The 27,206-nt window shown below is 58.8% G+C and overlaps 6 protein-coding genes across 9 annotated transcripts; 3 read left to right on the top strand and 3 right to left on the bottom strand.

Annotated features, from left to right (window-relative positions):
- Window positions 1-25: 25 nt before the first annotated feature.
- Window positions 26-5,303, top strand: SNTB2 (syntrophin beta 2). The gene is made up of 7 exons (XM_048958898.1): window positions 26-492; window positions 2,924-3,134; window positions 3,267-3,468; window positions 3,570-3,712; window positions 3,788-3,984; window positions 4,163-4,344; window positions 4,435-5,303. Exons 1-7 carry the CDS (start codon window positions 51-53, stop codon window positions 4,525-4,527), a joined length of 1,470 nt encoding a protein of 489 aa, XP_048814855.1. The 5' UTR covers window positions 26-50; the 3' UTR covers window positions 4,528-5,303.
- A 707-nt stretch (window positions 5,304-6,010) lies between these two features.
- Window positions 6,011-9,237, top strand: VPS4A (vacuolar protein sorting 4 homolog A). Its single transcript, XM_048958629.1, has 11 exons — window positions 6,011-6,096; window positions 6,270-6,381; window positions 6,450-6,597; window positions 6,672-6,733; window positions 6,914-7,033; window positions 7,242-7,398; window positions 7,633-7,781; window positions 7,929-8,010; window positions 8,151-8,370; window positions 8,448-8,588; window positions 8,871-9,237. The coding sequence occupies exons 1-11, from the start codon at window positions 6,076-6,078 to the stop codon at window positions 8,970-8,972; spliced, it is 1,314 nt and encodes a 437-aa protein (XP_048814586.1). The 5' UTR covers window positions 6,011-6,075; the 3' UTR covers window positions 8,973-9,237.
- Window positions 9,238-9,347: 110 nt separating this feature from the next.
- On the bottom strand, window positions 9,348-13,338 carry COG8 (component of oligomeric golgi complex 8). 3 transcript variants are annotated; one of them, XM_048958628.1, is made up of 5 exons: window positions 12,942-13,313; window positions 12,521-12,728; window positions 11,437-12,255; window positions 11,063-11,231; window positions 9,348-9,760 (listed from the first exon to the last, which is right to left on the bottom strand). In XM_048958628.1, exons 1-5 carry the CDS (start codon window positions 13,253-13,255, stop codon window positions 9,603-9,605), a joined length of 1,668 nt encoding a protein of 555 aa, XP_048814585.1. In that variant the 5' UTR covers window positions 13,256-13,313; the 3' UTR covers window positions 9,348-9,602. The 3 variants fall into 3 exon arrangements, with proteins under 3 accessions (XP_048814585.1, XP_048814584.1, XP_048814583.1); XM_048958627.1 differs by lacking the exon at window positions 9,348-9,760 and adding an exon at window positions 10,411-10,949 and having other exon boundaries at window positions 12,942-13,338; XM_048958626.1 differs by lacking the exon at window positions 9,348-9,760 and adding an exon at window positions 10,411-10,949 and having other exon boundaries at window positions 12,877-12,975.
- Window positions 13,325-14,969, top strand: NIP7 (nucleolar pre-rRNA processing protein NIP7). Its single transcript, XM_048958631.1, has 5 exons — window positions 13,325-13,425; window positions 14,033-14,119; window positions 14,206-14,344; window positions 14,428-14,568; window positions 14,649-14,969. The coding sequence occupies exons 1-5, from the start codon at window positions 13,370-13,372 to the stop codon at window positions 14,766-14,768; spliced, it is 543 nt and encodes a 180-aa protein (XP_048814588.1). The 5' UTR covers window positions 13,325-13,369; the 3' UTR covers window positions 14,769-14,969.
- Window positions 14,970-15,095: 126 nt separating this feature from the next.
- On the bottom strand, window positions 15,096-18,620 carry TMED6 (transmembrane p24 trafficking protein 6). The gene is made up of 4 exons (XM_048958630.1): window positions 17,470-18,620; window positions 16,318-16,444; window positions 16,009-16,160; window positions 15,096-15,689 (listed from the first exon to the last, which is right to left on the bottom strand). The coding sequence occupies exons 1-4, from the start codon at window positions 17,722-17,724 to the stop codon at window positions 15,465-15,467; spliced, it is 759 nt and encodes a 252-aa protein (XP_048814587.1). The 5' UTR covers window positions 17,725-18,620; the 3' UTR covers window positions 15,096-15,464.
- A 115-nt stretch (window positions 18,621-18,735) lies between these two features.
- On the bottom strand, window positions 18,736-26,411 carry TERF2 (telomeric repeat binding factor 2). 2 transcript variants are annotated; one of them, XM_048958624.1, is made up of 10 exons: window positions 26,210-26,411; window positions 26,023-26,118; window positions 25,708-25,838; window positions 25,333-25,419; window positions 24,374-24,520; window positions 23,194-23,978; window positions 22,572-22,952; window positions 21,052-21,137; window positions 20,599-20,651; window positions 18,736-19,666 (listed from the first exon to the last, which is right to left on the bottom strand). In XM_048958624.1, exons 1-10 carry the CDS (start codon window positions 26,385-26,387, stop codon window positions 19,508-19,510), a joined length of 2,103 nt encoding a protein of 700 aa, XP_048814581.1. In that variant the 5' UTR covers window positions 26,388-26,411; the 3' UTR covers window positions 18,736-19,507. The 2 variants fall into 2 exon arrangements, with proteins under 2 accessions (XP_048814581.1, XP_048814582.1); XM_048958625.1 differs by having other exon boundaries at window positions 22,572-22,796.
- Between the last annotated feature and the right edge of the window lie 795 nt (window positions 26,412-27,206).

Raw genomic sequence — 27,206 nt, 5'->3', positions numbered from 1 at the left:
CGCGGCGGGGCCCGTGGCGGGGCGGGGCGGAGCGGCGCGGCGGCGGCGGCATGGCCGTGTGGACGCGCGCCTCCAAGGCGGGGCTGCTGGAGCTGCTGCTGCGGGAGCGCTGGGTGCGGGTGGCGGCCGAGCTGAGCGGAGAGGCGCTGAGCCTCACGGCCGAGCCCGGAGAACCGACCCCGGGGCTCAACGGCGTGGCCAACGGCGGCGGCGAGTGGGGCGGCGCGGAGGCGGCCGTGCCCGGCTGCGTGCGGAGGGTGCGGGTGGTGAAGGCGGAGGCGGGCGGGCTCGGCATCAGCATCAAGGGCGGTCGCGAGAACCGCATGCCCGTGCTCATCTCCCGCATCTTCCCGGGGCTGGCGGCGGAGCGGAGCGGCGCGCTGCGGCTCGGCGATGCCATCCTGGCGGTGAACGGCGTGGACCTTCGCGACGCCACCCACGACCAGGCCGTGCAGGCGCTGAAGCGCGCCGGGAGGGAGGTGATCCTGGAAGGTACTAGCCCCGCTCCCCCCCCCTTTGCCCCGTCCCGCTCTCCGCCCCGGGGTCTCCTCCTCCCCCGTCTTCCCCCGGCTCCGCTCCCTGTGGTGTCTCCGCACAGCCCGGCGGTGAACGGGGACGGCCACGTCGGAGCTCACTCCTACTGCCGTGCCCCGTGCCGCCGGCGGTGGCAGCGGCGCCCCGGGACCGGCGGTGCTCCCCCACGGTGCCCGCCCTGATGCTGTGCACGAGGCTCGGTGCCCGCGGAGCACCGGCTCCTGCCCGACCTGTTCCCGGCAAGCTGGGGCAGGACCTGCCGGTGCAGCGCTGCTGGTGCCACCGGTACCACCAGTGTCAGCGCGGTGCCACCCCCCACGTCCCGTCCTGATGTCCACCGGGGCCCTGTGTCGGTGCGAGGGCGTGTGCGGATTTGTGTGGCTCAGCTGCCCACGCTGGCTCCAGGGCACCGGGGGACAAGGAGGGGACGAGCCACGTTTGGGGCTGGAAGGAGCATGCAGGGGCAGACAGCATTGCTCCATGGACGTGGATGGGGTACCCTAGCCAGCTGGGGGCTGCCAGGAGCACTGGCACTGGGCCCCGTGCCCACTCTCCAGCCCTGGGTTTCACTTCACTTACAGGCACCCGTGCTGGGTGCCATCCTTCTGGTGCCATCAGTGCAGCGGAACCCCTACCCCGTCCTGGGTGGGAGCTGGGAGCTGAGCTCTGGGCCCACAGGCAGCTCTGCACCGGGCAGCAAGGTTGGAAAGAGGAAGGAGGGCTGTGGGAGGAAACCCACATGCATGGGTGGGGAAACCACTCTGGTGCTGCTGGGAGGGGGCTGGTAATGCTGGGCTGCGAGGGGGGGTCTGGGCTGTAGTGAGAGCCCCGTAGGTGAGCCCAGGGTGCAGCCGCCTTCCTGCAGCGAGCTGTGAGGGTGCAGCAGTGCTGGGTTTCCTTTGCGGTGAGCGTGTAGGCGTGCTATGCCATGACAGCCGTGCTGGGATGAAGCTCAGCTGGTGAGTCTGCACGTGCCATTGCCCTCTGCGCTGCGCCGTGTTGGTGCAGCAGCTCCATGCTCGTGTCCTGCCTCGGGCACTGCCCCCAGCAGCATCTCCCAGCTGTGTTCTGGCTCTGCTGCTGCTGCCCGTGCCCCAGTGCCAGGGTGCTGGCCAGGGTTGTACAGCCTGGCGGTGTCTGCGTGTACTGTCCCAGCTACGGCAAAGGCGGGCAAACCACCAGGTTGGTTGAACCAACGCCACCCACCCAAGCATTTGGAACACTGTGGTTGCCTAGCTGGTGCTGCACAGGGTGCAAGGCACTGCAGGGTGCCCTGTGCAAATCAAGGTGCCGAGGTGGGCATGAAGCTCACGGTGTGTCCAGCAGCTCCCACTTTGGGCTCAAAAGCCTGCCCAGGGGGTTTCAGGGATGTCGTTGTCTCTGCTGCTCAGTGCCAGCACCATGGCTCAGAGCATAAAGGGTTCACTCCCGGGCAGGGAGCAGTGGCCCCAGTGCTCCAGCCTCAGACACAGGCTGCCAACATCTGGCTGCCAGCTGTGAGCCACCTTGGAGGCTGCCGCTGGCCGAGCCCCAGCTCACAACCATCCACTCCAGGCACTGGCCTGCCCATGGGGATTAGAGGTGCGCAGGGAAGGCGTAATCCGGGGATAAGCGCGGCGGGAGCTAATATTATCTCCTGGTGCCCGCAGCAAGGGCAGTGCATCCCCTCCAGCTGTGTCGGCTCAGCAGCACCGCCAGGCGCCCCTCAGAGCTCCCACCACGGCGTCACACCGTCTCCCTGCCTGTGGGGAGCCGTGCTTCACAGCTGTGTTTCACAGCAGATTACAGCTTACTCGCTGTTTTTTTTTCACTTTAATTCCCCGCTGCCCTGAGGCTGTTCCCTCCCTGCTGAGGGGGCTCGGCTCTCTGGCTCGGCCGCACGCCCGCTGCTCGGCGTCAGCCCCTGCTCAGTGCTCTGGCACGCAGCGCTCCCAGCATCTGGAATGCATTGTGTTGGCTGTCCCCAAGCGTGACAGCGGGGAGCGGTGTGGTGATGGGACAGCACTGAGCAAGTGAAGGATTTTGACATCCTGGCGCCTACCATGTGTTTGGGGAGGGATGGTCTGTGGGGACCTGGAGCGATGAGTCCTTCCTTCCTCTCAGCCCGGAGAGGAGTGCAGGGCCGGGACATCCTGGCTGCAGGCACCATCCTGGGGCTGTTATCACCCGCGGCGCTGGAAACTTGGCCGCAGCGTGCGGCAGGGTGGGCAGGATGGGCTGCAGGCTGACCTCCTGCCCGCGCCATTGTCCCGCGCTGCCGGGCCCTTCCGATCCCCACGTCCTGATGGTGCTGGGATGGGCCCTGCATGCCTCCGGATCCTGGCAGGGGTCAGCGCTGGCCGTGGCCCCTCTTCCCCCCATCCCTAACACTGACGCCGTCTGCCCGCAGTGAAGTTCATGCGGGAGGTGACGCCCTACATGAAGAAGCCATCGCTGGTGTCAGACCTGCCCTGGGAGGGGGCTGCCCCGCAGTCGCCCAGCCTGAGCGGCAGCGAGGACTCAGGATCACCCCAGCACCACGGCGCCCGTGACCACAAGGTCATCCCTCTGAAGATGTGCTTCGCTGCACGGAACCTCAGCATGCCCGACCTGGAGAACCGGTGAGCAGGCGGCGGTGTTTGGGAAGCGCTTGGCACATGGCCCAGGCTGCGCCGTGCCCCCATTCCGGCCCCACTGCTGGCAGCACGCCTGCAGCCAGGCTGGCCCCGTCCCAGAGCCCCGTATCCCCGCAGGCTGATCGAGCTGCACTCGCCGGACAGCAGGAACACGCTGATCCTGCGCTGCAAGGACACTGCCACCGCACATTCCTGGTTCACAGCGCTGCATGCCAACATCACGGCGCTGCTGCCGCAGGTGCTGGCGGAGCTCAATGCTGCGCTGGGTGGCAGCGCTGGGGGCCGGGAGGTGAAGCACGTCGCGTGGCTGGCAGAGCAGGTACGGGTCTGTGTACCAGGGGATGCCATCGCTGGGTGGCACCATGACGCTGGGGAGGTGGCAGCTGAAGCTGCCCTATCGTTGTGCTGCTTGTCCATCAGGCACGGCTGGACGGCGGGCGGCAGCAGTGGCGGCCAGTCCTGATGGCGGTGACAGAGAAGGATCTGCTGCTGTATGACGCCATGCCTTGGACACGCGACGCGTGGGCCTCGCCATGCCACAGCTACCCGTTGGTAGCCACCAGGTACTGGGATGGGGACTCCTGCAGGAGTCATCCCCACACGTGGGATGCAGCACCGACATCTTCTCCCGTCCCCAGGTTGGTGCATTCAGGCTCGGGCCGCCGCTCGCCCTCGCTGGGCTCTGAGCTGACCTTTGCCACGCGAACGGGCTCACGGCAGGGCATTGAGATGCACGTCTTCCGTGTGGAGACACACCGTGACCTGTCCTGCTGGACGCGAGTGCTGGTGCAGGGCTGCCATGCTGCTGCTGAGCTCATCAAGGAGGTGTCCGTGGGTGAGTGCACACCGGCACCAGGGCTCTGCCCATGGGACAGGGAGTCCCTGGCAGTGATGGTGCTGTGCTGCATGATGGCTTCTCTACCTTCTCCACTGCTTGGGGCAGTTTTGGGGTGTCTGGGGGTGATTGTAGCCAGGTGGTGGGGACAGAACCAAAGCCATGCCTGTGCCTGCAGGCTGCACTCTGGGTGGCCAGGAGGTGAAGCTCTGCATTCACTACGAGGGCGGCTTCACCATCTGCCGCGATGAGGCAGGCGGCAGCGTCCTCTACCGCTACCCCTATGAAAAGCTGAAGATGTCGGCAGACGATGGCATCAGGACCCTCTATCTAGACTTTGGAGGCCCAGAGGGGGAACTGGTGAGGAGGGACCCCTAACCCTATCCGAGGTGTACCCTAGGACTTGGGTTGCCCTTATGCTTTGACGCCATTCTCCCTTTCCTTGCACAGGCGCTGGACCTGCACTCCTGCCCCAAGCCCATCGTCTTCGTGCTGCACACCTTCCTCTCAGCCAAAGTCACCCGCATGGGGCTGCTGGTGTAGGCGACCACCCTGACCCCCCCGGCTGCCTCCACAATGCAAAGCAGCCTGGGAAACATGGAGCCCACCGCTGCCTGCCACACCAGTGCCTTGGGGAGGGGGCTCCCCTTCTGCGACTCGGGGAGCTCAGTGTTATCCCCTGCCCCCAAAAGCCATCTCTGATCTCACCACCTGTGCCTTGCAGCGGGGCCACTTCCCCCCCCTCCCCCCCCGGGGAGCTTCACCTTGTGTTCCTCCCCCAAGTGGGACTGTGTTGGGCACTGTTTGTATCCCCTGGGGGGGGGTCTCGTCTTAAAAATGTGGGCACTCGGGAGGACGCTGGGACCTGGCCCTGTGATGCTGGTATGGGCAGGGGGCTTGGTCCCTGCCATGCCACAATCACAAGGCAGGTGCTCCCCAAACTCTCAGAGTCTGCAAACAAACGCTGTTCCCTGCCTGGGCTGGGAGCACAGTGGGACCCCCGTAGGCCCCGTGGTTTTGGGGAGGGACACATAGATCAATGCACTTTTGCTTTTTGTACTTTACCTCCGCCCCTGGTGCGGGGACGGGTGCTCGGTGCTGGGGGTCCCCGCTGTGCCCCAGCCCAACTCCTCCGCAAACGTTTCTGCTTCCCATGAGCTGTGCCAGGGGGTCTGGGGGGTGCAGAGCCCCCCACCCCGCTCAGCCCATTCTATTTTTGTACTCTTTGTAAATCGCTATTTATACAAACTGGCCTTGTATGGGGTTTGTGATCGGCACCGCAGCAGGAGCAGCTGTGAGTGGTGCTGCACATGCATGGGATGTGCTGTGTGGATGAGTGATGAGTGTGCTGTGTGCCCCTGCACGTGCAGTGTGTGTGTGCTGTATGTGTTTCTGTGTAGGGGTGTGCAGATATACACGCGTGTGTGCTGTATAGATGCTGTGTTGTGTGTGTGTGTATGAGGGGCTGCACTGTCTGAGGCGTAGTGTGTACATGTTTGTATACACATGTACATATATACACACATACTGTGCATGCAGTACAGCATGGACACACATACACGCTCTCCATACCACACACACAGTGAACATATATATCACACACAGATATGTATGCACACGCTATTTATGAGGTGTATACACAGAGCATATTGGCTATGTGCACCGTGTGTCTGTCTGTGCTGTGGACCACCGTATATGTATGCTATGTAAGCACTTTGCCCTCCAGCACTGACTCCCAAGGGATTCTCCCATCAGATGTCCCAAACAGCCCAAGTTCTGCCTCCTGAAGTCCAAGGAGCGCCTTTGCTGACTTCACCAAGAGTAGACAACCGTGTCACTCGGCAGCCGCTCACACCGACACACCACGTTGAGCCGGCCATGCGCGGTGTACGCATGCGCGAGACGTGCGGGCGGGGCGCGTCCAGCGGAGGCCCTGCCCATGTTCTGCCGTGCCGGCGGGCGCCGCCGGGGGGCGCTGTAGCCGCCGCGCACAGCCGCAGTCGGGGCGGTCCCGCGGGCCCCCGCCGCCGCCGCCGCCGCCGCCGCCGCCGGGCCGGGTCGCGCCAGCTGCGGCCGCCACCGGGCGATGAGATGACAACGACCACCCTGCAGGTACCGCGACGCGCCTGCCGCCCGGGGCCGGCCTCTAACAGTCCCGCCGGGCCGCGCCGGGAGGGCCCGGCCCGTCCTTCCGAGCGGGCCCGGCTGCGGGGCGGGGCGGGTGGCGCTCGGTGGGGCCGGGCCCGGCGCCGGGCTCAGAGCTCAGGTCGCCGCTTCCCCCGCAGAAAGCCATCGACCTGGTGACCAAAGCCACCGAGGAGGACAAGGCCAAGAACTACGAGGAGGCGCTGCGGCTGTACCAGCACGCCGTGGAGTACTTCCTGCACGCCATCAAATGTGAGCGGGGGGGCGCGGGGGGCGCGGGGCTGCGGGGCCCGCGGTGACGGCCGGGGCTCTCCGTGCAGATGAGGCGCACAGCGACAAAGCCAAGGAGAGCATCCGTGCCAAGTGCGTGCAGTACCTGGACCGGGCCGAGAAGCTGAAGGAGTACCTGCGCAGCAAGGAGAAGCAGGGCAAGAAGCCCGTCAAGGAGGCACAGAATGACGCCAAGGGGTGCGTGGGGGCTGCTCCCCTACCGGCGGGGCACGGTACGGCCGTGTGACCGCATCCCTGTCCTATCTCTCCAGGAGCGACAGCGACAGCGAGGGCGAGAACCCGGAGAAGAAGAAACTGCAGGAGCAGCTGATGGGTGAGGGACTGTGGTGGGCATGGCGGTGCTCGGCTGGAGGGAGGTCTCACAGAGAGCGGTGCCGTGGGGGCACTGCTGGAATTTGGAGCTGTGCTATGTGCCAAGGGGTCGGGTCAGCCTGGCAGGGTGGGGTTTGGCAGGGTGGAGCCATGGGCTCCAGCTCTCGTCTCTGCCCCGCAGGTGCCATCATGATGGAGAAGCCCAATGTGCGGTGGAGCGACGTGGCTGGCCTGGAGGGAGCCAAGGAGGCCCTGAAGGAAGCCGTGATCCTGCCCATCAAGTTCCCACATTTGTTTACTGGTGAGGCTCACTGGCAGCTCCAAGACTGCCGCTTGGCTATGGAGAGGGGCCTCATGCCCCATGACGAAGGGTGGCAGCTGTGGTAGAGGTGTGCATGCAGGGAGGTGACCCAGAGCAGAAGGGATGTCTGTCCCTGCTGGCCCGAGGTCCCTGTGCAGATCCAGTTTGTGCAGTGCAGGAGAGGCTTTGACGCTGGGCTCTGTCGCAGGGAAGCGCACGCCCTGGCGAGGGATCCTGCTCTTCGGGCCTCCTGGCACTGGGAAGTCCTACTTGGCCAAGGCTGTGGCCACTGAGGCCAACAACTCCACTTTCTTCTCCGTGTCGTCCTCGGACCTGATGTCAAAGTGGCTGGGAGAGAGTGAGAAGTAAGGTGTCACCAGGGCTGCGGGCTGGCCAAGGGATGGCTGTCCAGGGGGTGGCTGCTCTCTGTGCACTGCGTTCCCCTCCTTGGTACCAGCACAGGGCTCTGGAGTAGGCAGGGGCAGGAGGAAGCAGTGGTGTGTAGGGCTCGTGCCCCTCTGCAGTGGGTGGGCAGTGGGGCTGTGGGTCCTCGCCTGGGGCTCTGGGTGGGGGCACCCACCCCTTGCCTTTGTGTCCAGGCTAGTGAAGAACCTCTTTGAGCTGGCAAGGCAGCACAAGCCCTCCATCATCTTCATCGATGAGGTGGACTCACTGTGCGGCTCCCGCAATGAGAATGAGAGTGAGGCAGCCCGGCGCATCAAGACAGAGTTCCTGGTGCAGATGCAGGGTGAGTGGGGCTTCCCCTGGCACGATGAGCTGCCTGGGGCATGCACACCCATTGGGTAGGGAATGTGGGATGGCGTGGGTTTGGATGAAGCAGCGATCTCCTTTAGGTATGGCTCTCAAGCGTCCCCCCTGCTGTTTCTCTGGGCAGGTGTGGGCAACAGTAGTGATGGGATCCTGGTGCTCGGTGCCACCAACATCCCCTGGGTGCTGGACTCGGCCATCAGGAGGAGGTAAGCAGGACACGATCCCTCTGCAGAGCCCAAAAGCACAGTGCTGCACTGCACAGGATATGGCTGCGAGATTTGGCAGCTCAGGGCCAGCCTGGTGGGGAACACAGCCACTCACCCACGCCTGCCTGTGCCACACTCAGGTTCGAGAAGCGCATTTACATCCCATTACCTGAGGAGGCAGCCCGGGCCCAGATGTTCAAACTGCACCTGGGCAACACCCCACACTCTCTGACGGATGCTGACATCCACGAGCTGGCACGGAAGACAGATGGCTACTCTGGGGCCGATATCAGCATCATTGTGCGGGATGCCCTGATGCAGCCTGTCCGCAAGGTGCAGTCAGCTACGCACTTCAAGAAGGTGAGTTGGGTGCCAGGAGCTGTGCTGCTGCAGGGGGGGCACTGAGGCGGTGTTGCAGCACTGCCCGCCTCTCCCAGGTCCGCGGTCCCTCCCGCACCAACCCCAACCTTCTGGTGGATGACCTCCTGATGCCGTGCTCGCCTGGGGACCCGGGTGCCACCGAGATGACCTGGATGGAGGTGCCCAGTGACAAGCTGATGGAGCCCATTGTCTGCATGGTGAGTGGGGCTGCCAACAGCAGTCAGATCCTGCTGCGTTTGGGCCCATCCCCAGCACAGCAATGCTGCCGCCCCAGCCCTACCGGTTCCCCTGCCTCCTCCAGAGCTGCCACTTGCCTCAGGGCCTGGTGCAGGCACATGGCAGCTGGGTACTGGTGCCCTCCCGAGCCCCTGCGGTGGCAATGCCTGCCCGGCAGCAGCACCCTAAGCGTGAGCGTGTCCCCAGCATGTTACCATCCCCCCAACCTCCACGTCTGAGCTGCCCCCTGCTCTGTATTGCAGTCGGACATGCTGCGTTCTCTGGCCACCACCCGTCCCACCGTGAACACCGAGGACCTCCTGAAGGTGAAGAAGTTCACAGAGGACTTTGGGCAGGAAGGTTAAGGGCCGTGGTGGATGATGGGGCCCCGCTGCTCCCAGGCAGGCGGCTGTGCCAAACAGGTTCATCTGCAGCTCACAACCCAACCCATCTCACTTCAGCACCAGGCAGGGAAGGGGGCACGCTGCCCTGGCAGGGCCGACATTAACAGAGGCGTCCCAGCGCTCCTCTGCTCCTCACTCTTCTTCCTGCTCTTTTTTTATTTTTTAAATTAATGCTGCTTTGGGTTCTGTCTTGTTTATATGAAAATAAAAACAATCTGAAAGCTTCCGCCAGTGCCTAGCCCCTCCCTGAGGCACAGCTGCCCCACAGCAAGGCTTTGGGGCCATAAAGGGACCCAGCGTTGGGGATACCCTCTCCTCCCCATTCCCACGGTCCTTTGCCTGCCACACAAGGAGCACGTTCTCTAATGGCCGCTTGGAGCCGAGTCCCTCCTCGTTTCTCTCCAGGTCCACAGCCCACAGCTCCCAGCCCCTTCCCCTCCCGTGGACCAGGTGCTGCAGGAGAGAGAGGTGGTCCCCTCCTGCACAGCCCCTTTTCCTAGACCGAGAAAGGAAGCTCCGAGGCCGGCTCCAAGGGGCAGGTGGGGGCCGCGGCCACATCCCAGAGTGCCGTACCGCTGCCGGGGCTCCGTCTCAGTCGAGGAGCTGGCTCCAGGCGGTGTTGGCGAAGGTGCGGCTGTCCATGCGGTCGATGAAGAGCACGCCGTCCAGATGGTCCATCTCGTGCTGCACGATGCGGGCAGCCCAGCCCGTCGCCTCCCAGCTCACCGGTTCCCCGTTCTCATCTACGCCTGCGGCAGGACGGCGCCAGTAGGGCCGGAGCCGGGCCGCGGGGAGAGGGGACGGGAAGAGAGGCGGGGGGGACGGGGTGGGGACGAGACCGTACCGGAGACGTGCACGGCCCAGTGCCGCGGGACGCAGGCGGAGAAGCCACGGATGCTGGCGCAGCCCTCGGGCGCGGTGACGAGGCGGGAGTCCAGAACGCGCAGCGCGGGGTTCACGAGAAGCCGCAGCGGGAAGGGCTCGATGCGGTGCGCGCGGCGGAGCGCGGCGGGGTACTGCCGGCAGCGCTCTGGGGGCAGCGCGGCGGCGAAGACGCGCAGGGGCACACCGAGCTGCGGGGCGCTCAGCCCCAGGCACGGCTCGCCCCGCAGCCCGGCCGCCAGCGCCGCCGCCAGCGCCCGCAGCTCGGGGCCGCCCAACCGCTCAGGGGCGACGGCGGCGGCTGCGGCGCGCAGCACCGGAGTGCCCACCTGGCACGGCGCGGAGAACGGCGGCTTGGAAGGGCCCCGCAGCCGCCGCCGCAGCGCCTGCCAGTAGGAGCGCTCCCGCACCGCGGCCCAGCCCGACCCCGCCTCGGCCCCGCAGCCGCGGGCCTGACCCGGAGCCCGGCCCGGCAGGAGCCGCCGGCACAGCACCGCCGCCATCCCGGCGGATGTGACGCGGCCGCTGGAGGGGCGCTGGGGGCGGGGAGGGCGAGGACTGGCGCCCCCTGCCGGCGGGGAGGAGCGACGGCTCCGCGGCTTCAAACGGGAAAGACACGGCGGGGACCGGGCGGCCACGCGGGTGGCACGGCTTTATTGCTGCAGGCACGGCCCGGCCCCACCGAGGGGACGCGTGGGGACCCCTGTGCCCACAGAACAAGTGTTCCCCCCCGCAGCACGGCTCTCCCCTCTCCGCAGCCCCCGGGTCACGATGCAGGATGCTCCCCTCTGTGCCCGCTCTCATCCAGCAGCACAGCCCCCAGTGCAGGGTCCGCGGGCTCGTCTCGGCCCTGCTCTAGCGGGGGCCCCCCTGGCCCAGTCTCCTCTGTCTGCGTACGATGCAGTGCGAGCACAGGGCTTTGTGGGGATGGCTCTTCCTCACTGGGTGGCAGCTCTGCCTCCTGTGCTGGCAGGACAGGGGCCAGCAGCTCTCTGAAAGCGTTCACATCAATGCAGCCCAGGTGGCTGTAGCGCTGCAGATGGGCTGGAGGGATACCTATGGGACACAGAGAGGGGTGGGAACAGCCCTCCAGCGCAGTGCAGCTAACACTGCATCCCATGGTGACAACAGCATCTCCCACTTTATTCCTCCCCACAGTGGAGTCTTACCCAGCACCTGTGCGATCTGAGCCGGGGGGAAGAGAACCTGGAGGCAGCGATTCAGGTAAGGAAGCAGATCCTCCAGGAATGCTGTGCAGAACTGGACAAAGAGCTCCTGCTCGCGCCCGCTGAATGCTGCCTCCTCTGCCCGGTGGAAGGCCAGGATTATTTTGGTCACCTGGGGCAGAGAACAGAGTCATTAATTTCCAGATCACAATCCCCAGGCAAATCCAAGGGTCTGGAGAACCTGACACATGAAACAGCCACTTCCCTTTCATAGCACCAGGCCCAAGGCAGCATTTTGGGCACAGAAACCATCCTTATTTGCAGCTGTTCTGTTTCTCCTACAAAGTAGGAGCCCAAGTGCAGCCCCAGCACCTCACCTTGCCAAGGGCATCCTTCAGGCAGGCAGCCACATCCTGTGCCAGGGCGATGGGGCAGCAGAGCCGCAGGTCGTTGAAGGCAACAAGGAGGCCATTGAGGAAGCAGGCAAGGGGCGGAAAGTCCAGCAGCACCATGGGTGGTTGCAGTGTCCCTGGCTGGGCTGAGGGCACCGGCACCGCTGCGGCACTGCCCAGCACAGCTGGGGCAGAGATGAGCGTGTAGGAATTCATCTCCTCCTGGAACTTCTCCACCGCCTCATCCACTGCCTTGCTGAAGGTGGTGGCAGCGACACGCTGGAAGATGGGGGCCAGCTGCCCACGGAAATCAGCCCCTACCCTACTAAAGGAGAGGCCAAAGTACATGCACTGCCCCAGCAGAGAGTCCAAGCGGCCGCCCACCCCTCGCTGCAGGTCACGCTCCAGCACCTGCAGGAACTCAGAGACCTTCTGCAGCACCCAACCATGGAAGATGGCCCCCTCGTTGAGGGAGGGCTGCTCGGGGGCCAGGAGCGGCTCCTCATCAGAGAAGATGGCACGGTACTGTGTGATGATGTCAAAGAGGTGGACGCGGCAGGCCTCGACTGTCTTGGTGAGGTGGAAGTAGGGGTCATCCTCAGGGATGGAGGCCTGGATGGAGCGCAGCCAGGCGTCCCGTGCCTGCAGGAACTTGATGCGCAGCTCGGCCTCGGTGAAGACATCCATGCGCCGCAGATAGCCAATGACCCGCAGGCAAGTGGGCAGAGGGATGTTGGTGCGGAGCTGCTGGATGAGCTCGTTCAGCATCAGCTGAGTGGACTGCCGCACCTCGGCCACAATTCCCTGTGAGGAGAGAGCCTCAGTGGTACTATCAGTGGGCTGAGGCCAACTGCACAAGACTCAACAAGACCAAGTGCCAGGTCCCACACCTCGGGGTCACAACACCCCATGCATCAAGAAACATGGAGCTGTGGCATTTGGGTCTAAGCAAGCATGGCAGGGATGGGTTGACAGTTAGACTCGGTGATCACAGATCTTTTCTGACCTTAATGACCTTTTTGACCCTTGACTGTGGGACAGCCGTGCAGCAAGGGCAGCATGGCCCTACCTGGATGACGGGGATGCTGCTGTACTTCTTCTCCAGCCGGCGCACGTAGGCCGCCAGCTCCAGCGCCTCCTCATAGTAGCGGTTACGCACACAGGTGTCCATGAGCTGCGGGATCTCCAGGATCTCTAGGATCTCTGTGTGCCGGTTCAGTGTCAGGCTGTTCATCCGCCGGCTGCAGGCAATGGCCTCAGCATCACGCATGAAGTTCCTGCGGGGCCAGGAAGGATCAGAACAGGGCGGGTGGAGGGGGACATCCTGGGACCTCCTTAGCTACTCTCCTGCTCTGCTACTGACCCCGATCCCAACACCGGGCTGGCACTGGCCCCGGGGCACCAACTGCCCCCAGCATCACCCACCTCCAGTCCTTCCCGCGTCTTGTCAGCTGTCCCCAGCGCCCCCGAGCCTGGCCCATCCCGCTCACCGGCAGGCATCCTGCAGGGCGGGCAGGCGCTCCAGCAGGCTGCTCAGACGGCTCTCGATGCCACCGAAGCCGCGGCCGGCGCGCCCGGTGCACTCCGCGGAGCGAATGAAGGCGCGGTAGTGCTCGAAGGCCAAGCGCCGCGTCTCGGCCCCGACCCGCTCCCGCTCCGCCGCCAACCGCGCCGGCTCCCGGCCCAGCTCCGCCAGCCCCAGCGCCGCCAGCTCGGCCACATAAGCGGCGAGCTCAGCGCCGCCGGGTCCCGCCACAGCCGGTCCGCGCAGCCAGGCCAGCAGCCGCTCCTCCTCCGCCGCCATCGCAGTCGCTCCGCCGGCACGGGCCCACGCCACTTCCGGCCCCGGCTCAGGCACTTCCGGCGCAGTACCGCCACTTCCGCTTCCGGCGCTGCAGCGCGTGTGGGGTGTGCGGCGATGCGGCCGCTGACGGAGGCGGAGACGCGGGCGGTGTTCGAGAAGCTCGGGAGATAGTGAGCGGCTGGGAGTGCGGGAGCGGCGCGGGGGAGCGGTGGGACCGACGGGGGAACGAGGGCCCGGGGCTGCAGCGGAGGCGCGGAACGTGCCGTGTGTGGGAACGGCGGGACTGACGGGGAATGGATGGGGCGAAGGACGGGTGCAGGCAGCGGTGGCACAAGGGGAGCCGAGGGGATCGCAGCGTGATCGGGTTGGAACGGACCTCCTGCTCCTCCCCTGCCGCCGGGTGCCCCCCAGCTCGGGTTGCCGGGAGCCCACCCACGGCCCCGGGCACCTCCAGGGATGGGCACCACCCGTCTTGGGCTGTTGATGCAGCCCAAGATACTGTTGGTTCTCCGGGCTGCAAGTGCACGCCGCTGGCTTGTGTTAAGCACTCCGTCTACCAGGACCCCCAGGTCCTTCTATGCAGGGCTGCTTTCTGCACATTTTTTCCCTCACTCTATGTATGTATCTGGGATGGCCCCAACCCAAGTGCAACACCTTGCATTTGGCCTTGATGAACCTCATGAGGTGTGAAAGAAAGAGATGGGTCAGAAGGAGCCAGGAGGACCAGAGGATCTGGGAGAACACCAGGGATGGATCTGATGTAGCTTTTCCCTGCAGCATTGGCGAGAACATCCAGTTGCTGGTGGACCGGCCCGATGGCACCTACTGCTTCCGTCTGCACCGTGACCGTGTCTACTATGTGAGGTGAGCTGGGGTTGGGGCTGTGGGACCCAGGGTGATCCCATGCAGCCCTCCCAGCCTGCAGCCTCTCCATCCCTGTCTCCCCACAGCGAGAAGCTGCTGAAGGGTGCTGCAAGCATCCCACGGGACAGCCTGGTGGCACTGGGCACCTGCTTTGGCAAGTTCACCAAGACACAGAAGTTCCGGCTCAGCGTCACTGCCCTGGACTTCCTTGCACCTTATGCCAAGGTGGGATGTTTCCCACCGCCCAGCACCTGCTTGTTCCCAGTGCCACCCTTTTGGCAGCTCACTGACTCCTGCCTCTCTCTTAGTATAAAGTGTGGGTGAAGCCAGGCTCAGAGCAGTCCTTCCTCTATGGCAACCATGTGCTGAAGTCTGGCCTGGGCCGCATCACGGAGAACACAGCACAGTACCAGGGCGTGGTGGTGTACTCGATGGCTGACATCCCACTGGTGAGTGGCCTCCCCAACACTTCCCACTCTAAGGGAATGGGTACCGGGCTGCAAAACACTCCCTCTCCCTTCTTCCCCAGGGGTTTGGAGTAGCTGCAAAATCCACCCAGGACTGCCGGAAGGTGGATCCCATGGCCATTGTGGTGTTTCACCAGGCGGATGTCGGGGAGTACGTGCGCAGTGAGGACACACTGACTTAGGGCAGCACAAATGCTCAGGAGCCACAAGCACGCCTGGGCAGAATGGACTTGTCCTGCATCATGCGTGGTAGCAGCACACGGAGCTGCAGGGAGCACACCCCAAGGAGAGAGCAGGAGCTGGGAGCAGTTGCTGCTACTGGGAGCACAAGAAGGCACCAGCTGTGCTGTTGTGATTGCATAAAGCCTGTTCCTTCTTTTTAACTGCCTCTTGTTTCATGCAACACCTTAGGGCATCAGTCCTGAGGCCTGGCTGCACATTTGGGAGCCTGGGTTGGTGCAGCAGGCAGCGATACACAGGAGGGAGGCAGGAAGACAGCAGATAGCTGCCTGCAGGGCTGCTGTCATCCCATCCAGGCAGGCACAAGAAGGATGGGTACCATCCATGGGTATTTCATAAAATGGGGTTCTAGGCAAAAGGGGCAGATTGAAACACTAAAAGCTGGCAACGACACACAAACACAAAATCGAGGTTTTTGTATTTTTTTCCTGAAGGTAATTTCAGTTAAAGGTGGGAGGTGAGTGAGCTCTGCTTCCAGCTACACCACCCCCTCCCCAGGGCAGGACCTGGGCTTTCTCCTCCTGCTCTGTGGAAAGCAGGGGGGCTGATGCAGAGGAGCAGGCAAGCCCCTCAGTCACTGCTGTGGGTGAGTGCAGGTGGGGCTCTGCTCCTGTGGGCTGTGCTGTGTCAGGGAGCTGTCAGCACCTCGGCTTCCCAGAGCTCTGCACGTTGAAGAGACGCTTCAAGAAGTAAAGCTGCAGGACCCCAGAGAGGACAATGAGGCAGCTCTGAGCCGTCGACCACCAGTTGACATAGTGGTAGTTGGACTCGAGGAGGAAGGAGTCGGCCCTTTTCCTCATCCGGGCAAAGTTGTAGAACCTCCACATGTGGAAGATGCGGATGTACAGTTTCTGAATGCTGTCCTGCAGACATAGCCCAGGAGAAGAGAATGGTGCTTACCAGCCGTGCTCAGGCAGGTTGTGCTGCTGAGGAGCTGGCAGAGCACTGGCAGAACCCTTGCAGGAACATCCAGTGAGCCACCAGCTTGGTTCAACACCAAGTTAGGCAGCAGCACATCAAGCAGGGACAAATGTCCTTCCTTGGTCCCTGAGGAGGAACTTGCCCATCCCTGCCACGGGGTGCTGCTGGAGGCCACACTGTTGCATTCAGTTCTGGCCTGTTTTTGCATCAGCCTGACCCGTGCGCTGCTTTGAAGCACTCTGTGGCAGAAGCAGCACTTACCTCAATAGCATCCAACGTGTCATTCAGCTGTTTCCTCTCTTCTGTCTGCTCCTTTTCCATGTTGAAGCCATCATAGTAGACACCAAAGTTGAGATACACCTGCATAAAGCCAAAGTGATTTTGCCCATTGTCCAGGCAGAGCTGATAGAAACCTGCAGAGAGAAGTGGAGGTTTTTGTTCCCTAAGCTGGCAGCGCTGCATTGAGCACTTAATGCTGATGTGTGCTGGCAGGGAGGGCACCGTGACCACACAACACACATCAGCACTATGGGGACCCACAGAGCCCACCCAGCCCCGGGGGACACAGACCTGTCTCCTTGGTCAGGAAGTTGATCTGTCCTCGCACATCCTGGGAGGTGCCGAGCTGGAAGCCATTGGGGTCTTTTGCTGTGGCCAGGATGTGCCTGCTGTTGGCAATGCCTGTCGCCCGCTGCACCTGGAGGTGGGAGACACCTATTAGCAGGGCTGGGACGCTGCCCAAAGGGGACACCTGTCCTTGGGGAGGCATCACCTAAGGGTCTTTTGTGCCCCATTCTTGGGAAAACAGGAGTCCAGCAAGTTTCCTTCTGCTTGGTCGCGAGCAGGAGCTGAGGGTGCTGGCTGCACTCAAGCACTAAATGCCTCCTGCCACTGCCAGCTACACATGAAAGGAAAACAAAACCCACAGCCTTGAGAAGGGTCACCTCTCAGTTTTTTGTCCTTGCCCGTGGTGCTGCTGGCACTCACAGAGAGGTAGAGGACCGGGTTGGGTCACTGTCAGGGGTCCCCGGAGGGGAGAGCAGGCTCCAAGCATGTTCTCAGCCCTGCAGAGCAGCTCCCAGCTGTCTGCTGGCTTTGGGGCTGAGCAAGAGCTTTGGGGTCGGCTGGGCTTGTGCTACGTGCTGGGGCTGTTCCCACACGAGCAATGTGTGGCTGCTCTGCCAAGCACGAGGTGGTGGCAGCTGCGTCCCCACGCTCCTTCAGCCAGCAGTGTAAACAGGAGATTAAAGGGCTCCGGTCCCCCTCGTGGGAAGGGGACTGAGCACAGGGACAAACTGATACGGCTGCACCTGAGACCTTCAGCACTCCTCCCAGCCACAGCTCAGAGGGAAGCTGAGGTCCTGCAATGGCCTCCAGCCAGCCCAGCACTCCTGCAGTGCTGAGCTTGCCCCAGTGAGCTCCATCTGGGTACAGGGTCACCACAGCCAGAGCACCCTGCACCTCCTCACTCTGAACCACTCCTCGTTTTCAGCACGTTTGAAAATAGCTGATGGGATTGATGATGAGAAGGCAAACTGCCTTAAAAAAAAAAAAAAAGAAAGCTCAGGCCCTAGGACCAGGCATTGAAGTTACTGCAGCCATTCCCTGGCACAACCAAGGATGTTCCCCTCCCCTCCACCCCGAGGACAGCAAGGCAGCCATTCCCCCAAACCCATTGGCAGAAGCACCAGCTCACAGCAGGATGGGTCCCACAGCACTCACCTCAAAGCTGAAGAAGAAATTGCCACTCTGGTGTGCGAACTGCCAGAAGCACTCAGTGGTGCCAGCATGGACGACGATGGCAAAGTCATAGCGGTCAGCACCGCGGAACAGGGGCTCATCGCTGGTCCCGCTCAGGGGCTCAGTCCTGGGGCACCCAACAGGACCTGGCAGCCCCAGCACCAGGAGCACCAGCAGCAGCATGCTGCTTCCAGCTGGGCAGCAGCACAGAGCTGAGGCAGCGGTGTTATCAATCATTAACTGCGCCTGTGCTGCTGCACGGTGTTGCTCGGCAGGAGCCGGCTCCACTCCAGGTGATATTGGTGCACGGCCAGACTTGGTCTGCTTTGTTCATGTTCCCATCCACCCGAGCCCCTCTGCTAAGGGCCAAGGCTGCTGCAAAGTGCCACAATCACCAGCAGCATCTCCTGTCTGCACAGCACTGGTCCAGGTCCCAGGCAGACTCGCTCTGCTTGCATACATGATGCCAGTACTTGTGAGTAATGCAATTAATCACTCTGGTGATTCCTGCCCCACTGCATGATTCTCACCAAGTCCAGAACTGGCCCCTGCAAGCTCACAGTGCTCCCGTCTACCTGCAGCTGTTCCAGCACAAGTAGTGTTACAGCAGCAGAGGGAAATGCACAGCCACAAGCAGGTGGCAGGGGAAGCTTGTTCCATCAGTGCTGAAGGGCAGAGGGGAAAGCAGGTGTTTCCAAGCAGTCTGCTACCCAGCACTAGCTCTACAGCTGCTTCAGTGAGCCCAGAGCATCGATCAAAAAGGAAACAAAACCCCTTCCAAAAAAAGAAACTGGAGAAGTGAACAGATCAGAGGGTGGAAGTACATGCTATTCCAGCAACCCTCCAGATCCAACCCTACAGTGTTGGTGTAGGGTACGTCTGCACACTGCCTAGCTGTTGTGCATTGGCTCACAGCACACACGAGGCCCCCAGCTGTAAGTCCAGAGGCTACAGAACAACTGAAAAAAGCAAGAAGCCTGGCTGGGCTTCCCATCATTTCTAGGGTTTCTACAGCAGTTACTCTCACCCCACAGTGCTTTTAGGAAATGCCCCTTTGGCTTCACAGCCATGAGACTTCAGTGCCTGTGAGGAGGCACTTCACACCTTCAGAGCACCCGTTCCACCCTCCCCCCACCTGCTGCTGACATCGCAGCAGGCTCAGGCAGCAAATAAACTGGTCACCACACAGCCAGCGCTCCAAACTGCCTCACTGCTACCAAGGAGGCACAAATTCACATATTGCAACTCTTGAAACTCATCAGCAAAGAACTTTATTTTATAGAAGACACCACTCAGTCATTTGAAGGCAAGAAACAGTGCCCTCAGGGTTCACATGCTTGCAGATTGCATACAGGATGCTGTTACCAGGAAGGAGACAATGTCACAATCAACATCATTAAGCACTAGATTGTTTAACATGGGACCAATTTTTACTAAAAAAACAAACAAACAAACAAAAAAAAACCAACAAAAAAAACCAGTTGCTTAAGTTTCAGAAGGGAGGGAAAGTCCCACCTGCAGGCTAGAAAAATACTTCTGGGAGAAAAACTGCCTTAGCTAAAGCTCTTCCCAGAAACTGTGGGACTGTGTTGCCTCTCCAAAGGAGAGAGTACAAATAGACAAAACAAAACTCGAATAGTTTAGACAAGTTAAACATAAAAACAGCCACTGACAGTTACGCAGATATTGTCAAATGGCAGAACAGAAGACATCTCAGCAGCCCATCAGGTTGGCTGCAGTTGTCAGGTAGGAAGAAGTCCCAATCCAGGCCATTTCCTAGCACATGCATTCAAACTGCAGCTTCTGCCAACTGCAGAAGACGTAAACCTTGCAGCCACAACTCGAGACACAAGGCTCCTTAGAAACCACATCTGACAAGAACCACCTGCAGCAGCCTGTGGTACGGCAGTGCAGAGGGGCTCACCACACACATCAGGGAAGCGCCCCGCAGCTTTGCTGCTAGTATTGCTATGGTCAACCTTAAAGAACAAGAACACTGACACTAAGGATGGCCCCAGCTTTAGGCGATGCCCAGCTTCTTCATGGTCCGGTAGCGATCCTTGATCTGCACCGAGGTGCGGTTCTGGAAGGGGTATTTCTCAGAGATGGTTTTCCACCTCCCTTCTCCATACTTCCTCACGCCGTCTTTGATCCACTCGCTTTCCTGCACTGTCCATTTCTACAAAAAGCAGGTAAGCAGCATTCTGTGAGTTCAGAGCACAGCTTCACAAGGGAGCTGCGCAGCACAGCTCTCTGCAGAGCATCTCCTTCCTAATTAGCTTTCCTTTATCATCTGTGCTAGGGACATGGAGGAAAGGCAGAACTGTTCTGTCAAAAGCACACAAACACCCAAGAAATCCCTTCATTGTAGAAGAGCTCTCATAACTAAGATAACGCCAGGCTCCAGCACAAACTCCAGTGGCTCTGCCTCCAAAATACAACACTAATCACAGAAGAGGAATTGTCCATTGATGCAGCAGCACGCAGAGATACAGAGCGCTCAGTGCTTACCTCCCACACAGCTGCACAGAGGCAGTTAAAACTGCAAGGTCAAGTCAGCTGAATTTTTGCATGGGAGGCAAATAAAACAGAACTGCAGAAAGCAATCATAAGCACAAAAGCACTGCTCTGTGTACAGCTGCACAAGAGCTAGCAGCCATTCACCCACACGTAAGGCTGACAGTTATTTGGAGCTGCTGGAAGGCATCAGCTGCCTCACGTGTGTCCCTCACCTGAACAAGATGCTGAAGCTCTCCAGTGCTCACAAACCTTCTGTATGCTGTGCACCAGGGAAGAGCAGCTTTACTCAAATACCCAACACCTGACATGCAGGAGGCACAGAACCACAACCAGCTACCAAATCTGTTTTTGAAGGACAAACTCACACCAGCTCTGCAAACACAGAGACCCAGACAGCTAACCATGCCTCAGTGCTGCAAGGTCTCAGCAAGAACCACTGTCCAGCCCAGCCTGTGTGCATGGCAGCAGCTCAGCCTGCTGCAGGGCACTGCACCAGTGTCCTCACCAACATTTCCAACCATTTCATAACTGCTTTTCTCTGCAGACGTGTTCTGATTTCAAACCTTACAAAAGGCTGCAATAACTCATTACCTGTTTCTTGGAACCATAGACTGTAGAGTTGTTGCTGCTCGTCTCAGTTAATGCTGAAAAGCAAAACAAGGGCATTACCTTGGGTATCAAAGCAGTGCCAGGGCAGACATTCCTAAGAGATGGCCTTGTTAACTGCCGAGCTCTGCAGCTGCTCACAGTGCAAAAATCCCACGACACACAGTGAAACTACATCAATTTATCCCTCTCTTTTCTACAGTGTCTCTCTTCTAAACTCTGTCTACTTTCTGGAAAGCTTCCCAATAGGACTGGCTTATTGGCTTTGTTTTACACTAGTCAGTATATCAAGAACAGGGGCATGTACCCACAATGAGGCTGTACTCTGTGCTGAGGCTGGAATTAGGCATTCTGGACCCTCATCCCCTCCTTTTAACTAGCAGTGCCAGCCAAGCCATGCACGTAGCCACAGAGGCAGCTAGACCAGAAAATTCATACCTGCATCTGCAAAGAGCTCATCTTCATCACTCCAGCTGTCTTTTCTTTCTTCACAATATGAACTGGTCCACCTCGGTTTAGAGGACCTGAAAGCAGACAAGCATTTACTTCAGCTAATGGCGAGGGCAGAGCCAGCTAGAGCACAGCAAGTAATGCAGAAAAACACATCACAAAGCAATGTGTGAACAAGCCCCCACTGCATCCCCCCCAAAGTGGGGTTAAGTCCTTCAGAGCCCCTGCTGGAAGCCACCAGCTCTATCTCAAGAAGTGGCATGTTGTATTTTGTAATCTGCACTTGCAAAGCCCAGCAACCTCACATTAACAGCACCAGTAAACCAACAAGCACTGAGCTTTGCAGGCCACCACATACAGCACTTACTCAACAACAGCTCAGGGCAGGAAGCCTGCAGTATTTCTAGGCATCGCTTGGAAGTTTCCACTACTAACACTGAGGGCAGCTAAACCAGAAGAGCCTTTGTGAGGAAACGTGCCTCAGTGCTGTTACCTGCTGCCATGGTTCAAGCACAAACAAGTGAAATTAAGTTAGGCACTTTAGGAATACTTCCTGAAGCTCATGCATGGCTGTCACATCCCATATAGCTGGATGGAAATAGTGTCTCAGTGTCACCTCTGCTCATTAAGCTTAGCCCTGGGCAAGGCACTGGAGAGGTTTCACCACTGCTCACACTAATGCACACTGCATCATAGCACGTGATGCTTGAGGCCACCCTGGTGTTTTGGAGCAAGACAACATGTCTCCAAATGCTATACAAAGATCTGTACTGTCTACCTTCAAAAACTAAACCTTAGGTTCTTAGCAGTCTTCAGCCAGGAAACCATGAGAAACTGATTTATTTCTCCTCCTGAACACAAAGTTGTCCTCAAACAACCTTTCCAGTTTCACTCCTGGATGTCCAAAGTATTACTGCTGTCTGCTAACTGAAGAACAGCAACTGAAGCAGGAAGCTGTCACACCCTTGCTATGGCTTGCAGAAGGAGATACTCTTGAGACTTAACTTAGGAGTCTCACACCAGTATTAATCTCAGACTTCTTCCAGTGAGCACACTTTGCTGTTTTCCATAGGAAATACAAAAATTAAAAATCTAAAATCCCTCTACCTCCTTCACTGCTGTAATTTCAGCTATAAGGTAAGCAGTAACAAATTCCAGAAACAGTCAGAAAGCTGCAACTAAGAGCTTTAGCCAGATGTGTTTCAGAAAAAAAAGTGTGAGATTCTACTTCTCAAGGGGCATAAAAAGGCCACCCCCACCACGAGGCTGTCAGAAATACCTGCCAACATTAATGGCACTGCCTGAGCGACTGCTGCTGCAGCACTGCCACCTCTAGTACCAAACAGCAAGTTATAACAACAGTTTACTACACATGCTGGTGGAGAAGGAAGGCAGATACACTCGCACTGAATTAAAGAAAGGTTTCTTGTCATTCACACTGGTAATTCTACGTGAAAATACTGGCTGCAGGTTTGATCATAGCACAAGAGACAGGCTTCATACTCAACCTTTCAGCAGATACAGGCTGGTCAGACAACTCCTGAACAGGTCTATAGGCAGAAGATACAACTCGTTCCTGGGAAGAGTCTGGGCTTTCACTTGACTTGCTGCACTGGCTGCTTTGGTCCATGACCATTTTGCTTATGGTAAACAAGCGTTTGCTCTTATGGGGTATTTCAGGAGAGTCTATGGTCTCAGAACCTTGATTCTTCTCTTCTTTCCGTCTCTTGGTTCTGTGGGATACAGAAGGAGACATTTGCTGGGGGGAAGGTAAGTCTGTTTCATCCAGTTTGTTGAAGAGTGCATCTGAATCCGGGGAGCTGGTCAGCATCTTGAAAGCTTCTCTCAGAACAGAAATCCCGTAGGTGGTTACAGTTCTAAAGGGCCTCCTACAAAATAGACAAAACTAAGCAGCTTGTAAGTATTTCACCTACATGGTTCCACCTCACTGATATCAGTCTTTTCCCCATGCCTTGCCCCTCACCAATTCCCTATGACTCTATGGTGCAAACAGAAGCTACTAAAGAAGTGAATCCCAACCCTTCCGCCCACCCTCCTTAAGGACACTGCCAAGGCCACCCAGCACAGCCCAATTTTATCTACAACACAGGGCCAGCTTTCTCCGCCTACCTTTCCAAATCCCTGGAGGACACTCCTGCATGCACTGGAGCTGCGGCTGCTGGTTGTTCAGATACTTCCATAGGCACTGAAATAGCTCTCGAGCTCTTAACAGCTGCTATTTGAGGCTGAGGAACCGCTGGGTAACTGGCACTTTTCACAGGCTTGGAAGCTCCTGCTGTGTCCTGTGCCCTTTCAGCAGGGCTGGGTGCTCTCACCACATCTCTGGCTGTTTCTGGGCGCTGTGGAGCTTTTACAGAGTCCTTTCTCCTTTCAGCAGGGCTGGGTGCTCTCACTGTGTCCGCACACTCTGGAGCTCCTGACAGGTTCTTTGCAGTTTCAGCAGGGCTGTGAGCTCTCCCATCTCTCGCTGTGTCCGCATGCTCTGCAGCACCCGCTGGGTCCTTTGTACTCTCAGCAGGGCTGGGTGCTCTCACCACATCTCTGGCTGTTTCTGCACGCTCTGGAGCTCCTACTACATCTCCTGCAGTTTCTGCACATCGTGGAGCTCCTAGTGAATCCTCTGTACTTTCAGCATGGCAGGGAGCTCTCACCACATCTTTCCCTGTTTCTACATGCTCTGGAGCTCCAGTCGGGTCCTTTGCCATTTCAGGGTGGCTTGGAGCTCTCACTATATCTCTCGCAGTTTCTGCACGCCTCAGAGTTCCCACTGAGTGCTTTACCCTCCTTAAGGGCTCATAAGCTTCTTCCTGGTCCTCTGTCCTACTTGGAGACTCAGGAATCACTGATGAGCGCTTTGGCTCTTCAGCACGTTCCGAATTCAGACTCTTCATCATCTTCAATAGGAAAAAAAAGCATGTAACCATTACAATGATAATTCACTGCAACACCTTTCAACTTTATGCTCTAAGGGCATTTTGAGCTGTTACCTGCAGTTCACCGAGCACTATGTACAGAGCTCATGCCTACCAACTAAAGCCTGTAACAGTTGAAAAGCATCTCCAACTGCTTAAACCTTATAGAAACAGATCTGTAGTACTGCAGATTTCATCCACTATTTATTACTTGAACTCTGCAACAATTTCACACGTATGAGCCAAATTACTGTATTGGATTGTCTCGTGGAAAGGTGAGCATTCTCCCCAGGATTCCATCTCATGCCCCGTCCTACTGCACGTGAGGGCAGAAGCCAGCCCAGGGCTGGAAGCAGGTGAGCAGGGCAGACACACACCGTTACCAGCAGCGGCTCTGAGGTATCCACGTAGGCCTTCAGGAACTGAAACATATACTGCTGGAAGTTCACGTATGAGAAGTCTCTGATTATTGGATGAGCACGATTCTTCTCCCGGATGATAGTCTGCAACTCAGTCCTCTTTTTCTGGAAGAGGCAAAAATGCTCTGAATAGTCATTGGGGCTGTAGGTGATAACCTGAGGAAGCGGCTGTGAGTGCCTTTCCTGCTGGATGCTGTGTAAGCCCAACTAATTTACACTGACCTAAGTTACAGAAAGAGTTGGAATAGGAGATCTAACTGGTTCAGCAATTCTGTTGGCTTCCAGTGCCCCAGGCAGTACACTGCATACAAACAGGAGCGGGGCCTCTTCCCACCCTCCTTGCCAGCTCCTGCTCTAGCACGTAAGCTTGATTTTGTCGTGGGGCAAAAAACGAATGAGGGAACGTGTCACTCTGGAGTGACAACCAACAGACTGGAGAATGCTCAGTGCTAAGGATTCACAGAATCACAGAATCACAGAATTGTAGGGGTTGGAAGGGACCTCCAGAGATCATCGAGTCCAACCCCCCTGCCAAAGCAGGTTCCCTACAGTAGGTCGCACAGGTCGGCATCCAGGCAGGTCTGGAACATCTCCAGAGAAGGAGACTCCACCACCTCCCTGGGCAGCCTGTTCCAGTGCTCCGTCACCCTCACTGTAAAGAAGTTCTTGTGCATGTTTGTGCGGAACTTCCTATGCTGCAGTGATTCATATTGTGATAGGAATCTTAGTGATTCCTATGATTCATCTTTCAAGAGCTCATTTCATTTCACCACCTCTACTTTTTCTTCTTTCTCAGATCTACCCAAGGTTCTTGCCTCGCAGTGAAACTTATGGCTGTGGTAGAAGTCACAGATACCCCATAAAAACCCATGAGCTGTCACAGCCCTCATCCATGTTTCATTCAGGTGCCAACTCACCTGGTTTCCAGTATCCTTCTCCATATGTCTCTTCAAAACTGCCAAAGCTTTACTGAACTCTTTGTTTTTTATGCAGACAATAACAGCCTATGAGAGAAAAAAAGACCCATTTATCTGTCGATACTGGTTAACTCTACTTCCAATTAGAAAGCACAAGCAATAATCACCATGGCACACAGGTAAAACCCCTGGCTCTCAGTGCAACCTAGCGTTCAGTTCTAGGGTAAGCAATAAGAAGCACACACACACTGAAGATATGCATTTGCAGCCAACACACTGCTAATGATGACAGTTCTCACGTTACACAACTACTGCTGCTCACAGAAAACTACACAAACAAGACACAAGCAGTGTATTTATTAGAAAAGGTCTTACAGCTTCCTTCAGTACTTTGTGGATGAATTCTATCTTCTTTTCAGGCACACTGAATTCTTTTGCAATAAGCTGCAAGATTCCAATTGCTGACTCAAGAGGAGTGAGCTCTGTCTCTTTATCAAAGGTGCAATCTGCAAAAATTCACAGCCCACGGTTTCAGAAACAGACACAGAAGCGTTCTGTTCAATCACAAATTCTAGAACTACCGATAACAACAACGGGTGGGGCACCTATAGCAGGAAAAGTCCCTCCAGGAGGGCATAAACCCACAGAGGCAGCGCCCGACCTCGGGTGACCGACCCCGCGGAGACCCACCTAGGTTCTCGCCTTCCTCGATCCGCGACAGGAATTGCATGACGCGCAGCATCTGGGCCACCGCCGGCTCCCGCTCCAAGGGCCGCACGAGCAGCGCTGCGGGACAAGGTGGGTTATGGAGGTGGGTTACGGAGGGCCCGGTGCCCCCAGCGCCGCCCCGCCCCGCCCAGCGCCCGCCGCCCCGCACCCTGCATCACATCGCGGAGCTGCCGGAAGTCGCGGTTCCGCCCGGCGCGGTAGGCCGCCACGGCCTGGTGGAAGTAGAACTGCAGCACCCAGCGGTTCACCGCCTGCTCGCGGTCGTCGCTCCGCGTCGACGCCTTCTCCTGCTCCTCCATTGCGGCCCGCGATCGCTTCGCCGCCATCCCGCCAGGAAGTGACGACAACACTGCCCGCCCGCCCCCCCCCCCATCGGCGCCGCAGCTCTTATCGCGAGAAGGGATCCCGCCATCAGCGGCGTGCCCCGCGCCAGCCAGCCCCGCCGCGCTGCTGCCCCCTGGCGGGCCGGAGGAACGCTCGGGCGCAAAGGCGCCCTTCTTTACGGCAGGAGACCTGTATGAACCCCTCGTGCCCCAGCTACTCGCAAGCCCCTTGCTCTTCTCTGTCACAGGAGAGGTCACAGAATCGTGGAATTAGATGAGTTAGAAAGGACCTCTAAAGGCCATTGGGCTCAACTCCCTGCAATGAACAGGGACACCCATAGCTCAATCTGGTTCTCATAGCTCCTCCAGCCTGACTTGGAACGGATCCCTCCCTCGTCCTGCCAGCCCGATTGCTTTTCATGCAGCTCAGGATGTGGTTGTCCTTCTGGGCTGAGGGCACAGTGCTAGCTCGTGTCCAGCTGCCATCCATCGCTGCACCCAAGTCCTTTTGGGCAGACTGTGCTCTATCCTTTCACCCCCCAGCTTGTACTGATAGCACAACATTTGGCTTGAACCTCATGAGGTTCTCCCGGCATACTGCTCAAGCCTCTCTAGTTCTGCGTGGATGGCATATCCCAGCCCCACGGGCAATGCTCCCTGCCACAGGGAATCCCACAGGTGTTCCAGTGAGCGAGCAGCACAAGCACCCTGCCGGTGCCAGCCTTGGTGCTGCAAGCTGGCCCTGGGGCCATGGGGCTCTGCAGCCAAACCGTGCCTCATCTTAGAGGCTGCTTCACCTCAGGTGGAAAAGCACGTGGAAAT

The sequence above is a fragment of the Lagopus muta genome, chromosome 12 (genome assembly GCF_023343835.1).
Source record: "Lagopus muta isolate bLagMut1 chromosome 12, bLagMut1 primary, whole genome shotgun sequence".
NCBI classification, from domain to species: domain Eukaryota; kingdom Metazoa; phylum Chordata; class Aves; order Galliformes; family Phasianidae; genus Lagopus; species Lagopus muta.
The sequence above is the reverse complement of the archived record's forward strand: the minus strand, read 5'-3'. Positions and strand labels throughout refer to the sequence as shown.

Excerpts from the sequence above, each read along its gene's own strand:
- SNTB2 (XM_048958898.1), top strand. The coding sequence starts at position 51 with ATGGCCGTGTGGACGCGCGCCTCCAAGGCGGGGCTGCTGGAGCTGCTG. Across the intron at positions 3,135-3,266 it reads ATGCCCGACCTGGAGAACCG|GCTGATCGAGCTGCACTCGC; the intron begins GTGAGCAGGCGG and ends GTATCCCCGCAG. Across the intron at positions 3,985-4,162 it reads CATCAAGGAGGTGTCCGTGG|GCTGCACTCTGGGTGGCCAG; the intron begins GTGAGTGCACAC and ends CTGTGCCTGCAG.
- VPS4A (XM_048958629.1), top strand. The coding sequence starts at position 6,076 with ATGACAACGACCACCCTGCAG. Across the intron at positions 6,734-6,913 it reads ACTGCAGGAGCAGCTGATGG|GTGCCATCATGATGGAGAAG; the intron begins GTGAGGGACTGT and ends TCTGCCCCGCAG. Across the intron at positions 8,371-8,447 it reads CAGCTACGCACTTCAAGAAG|GTCCGCGGTCCCTCCCGCAC; the intron begins GTGAGTTGGGTG and ends CGCCTCTCCCAG.
- COG8 (XM_048958627.1), bottom strand. The coding sequence starts at position 13,255 with ATGGCGGCGGAGGAGGAGCGGCTGCTGGCCTGGCTGCGCGGACCGGCT. Across the intron at positions 12,256-12,520 it reads GCAGCATCCCCGTCATCCAG|GGAATTGTGGCCGAGGTGCG; the intron begins GTAGGGCCATGC and ends CTCTCCTCACAG. Across the intron at positions 11,232-11,436 it reads TGAAGGATGCCCTTGGCAAG|GTGACCAAAATAATCCTGGC; the intron begins GTGAGGTGCTGG and ends TCTCTGCCCCAG.
- NIP7 (XM_048958631.1), top strand. The coding sequence starts at position 13,370 with ATGCGGCCGCTGACGGAGGCGGAGACGCGGGCGGTGTTCGAGAAGCTC. Across the intron at positions 14,345-14,427 it reads TCCTTGCACCTTATGCCAAG|TATAAAGTGTGGGTGAAGCC; the intron begins GTGGGATGTTTC and ends CCTCTCTCTTAG. Across the intron at positions 14,569-14,648 it reads CGATGGCTGACATCCCACTG|GGGTTTGGAGTAGCTGCAAA; the intron begins GTGAGTGGCCTC and ends CTTCTTCCCCAG.
- TMED6 (XM_048958630.1), bottom strand. The coding sequence starts at position 17,724 with ATGATTGATAACACCGCTGCCTCAGCTCTGTGCTGCTGCCCAGCTGGA. Across the intron at positions 16,445-17,469 it reads ATTTCTTCTTCAGCTTTGAG|GTGCAGCGGGCGACAGGCAT; the intron begins GTGAGTGCTGTG and ends TCCCACCTCCAG. Across the intron at positions 15,690-16,008 it reads ACACGTTGGATGCTATTGAG|GACAGCATTCAGAAACTGTA; the intron begins GTAAGTGCTGCT and ends CTATGTCTGCAG.
- TERF2 (XM_048958624.1), bottom strand. The coding sequence starts at position 26,387 with ATGGCGGCGAAGCGATCGCGGGCCGCAATGGAGGAGCAGGAGAAGGCG. Across the intron at positions 25,839-26,022 it reads CGAGGAAGGCGAGAACCTAG|ATTGCACCTTTGATAAAGAG; the intron begins GTGGGTCTCCGC and ends GAATTTTTGCAG. Across the intron at positions 23,979-24,373 it reads CAGAGCCGCTGCTGGTAACG|ATGATGAAGAGTCTGAATTC; the intron begins GTGTGTGTCTGC and ends TTCCTATTGAAG.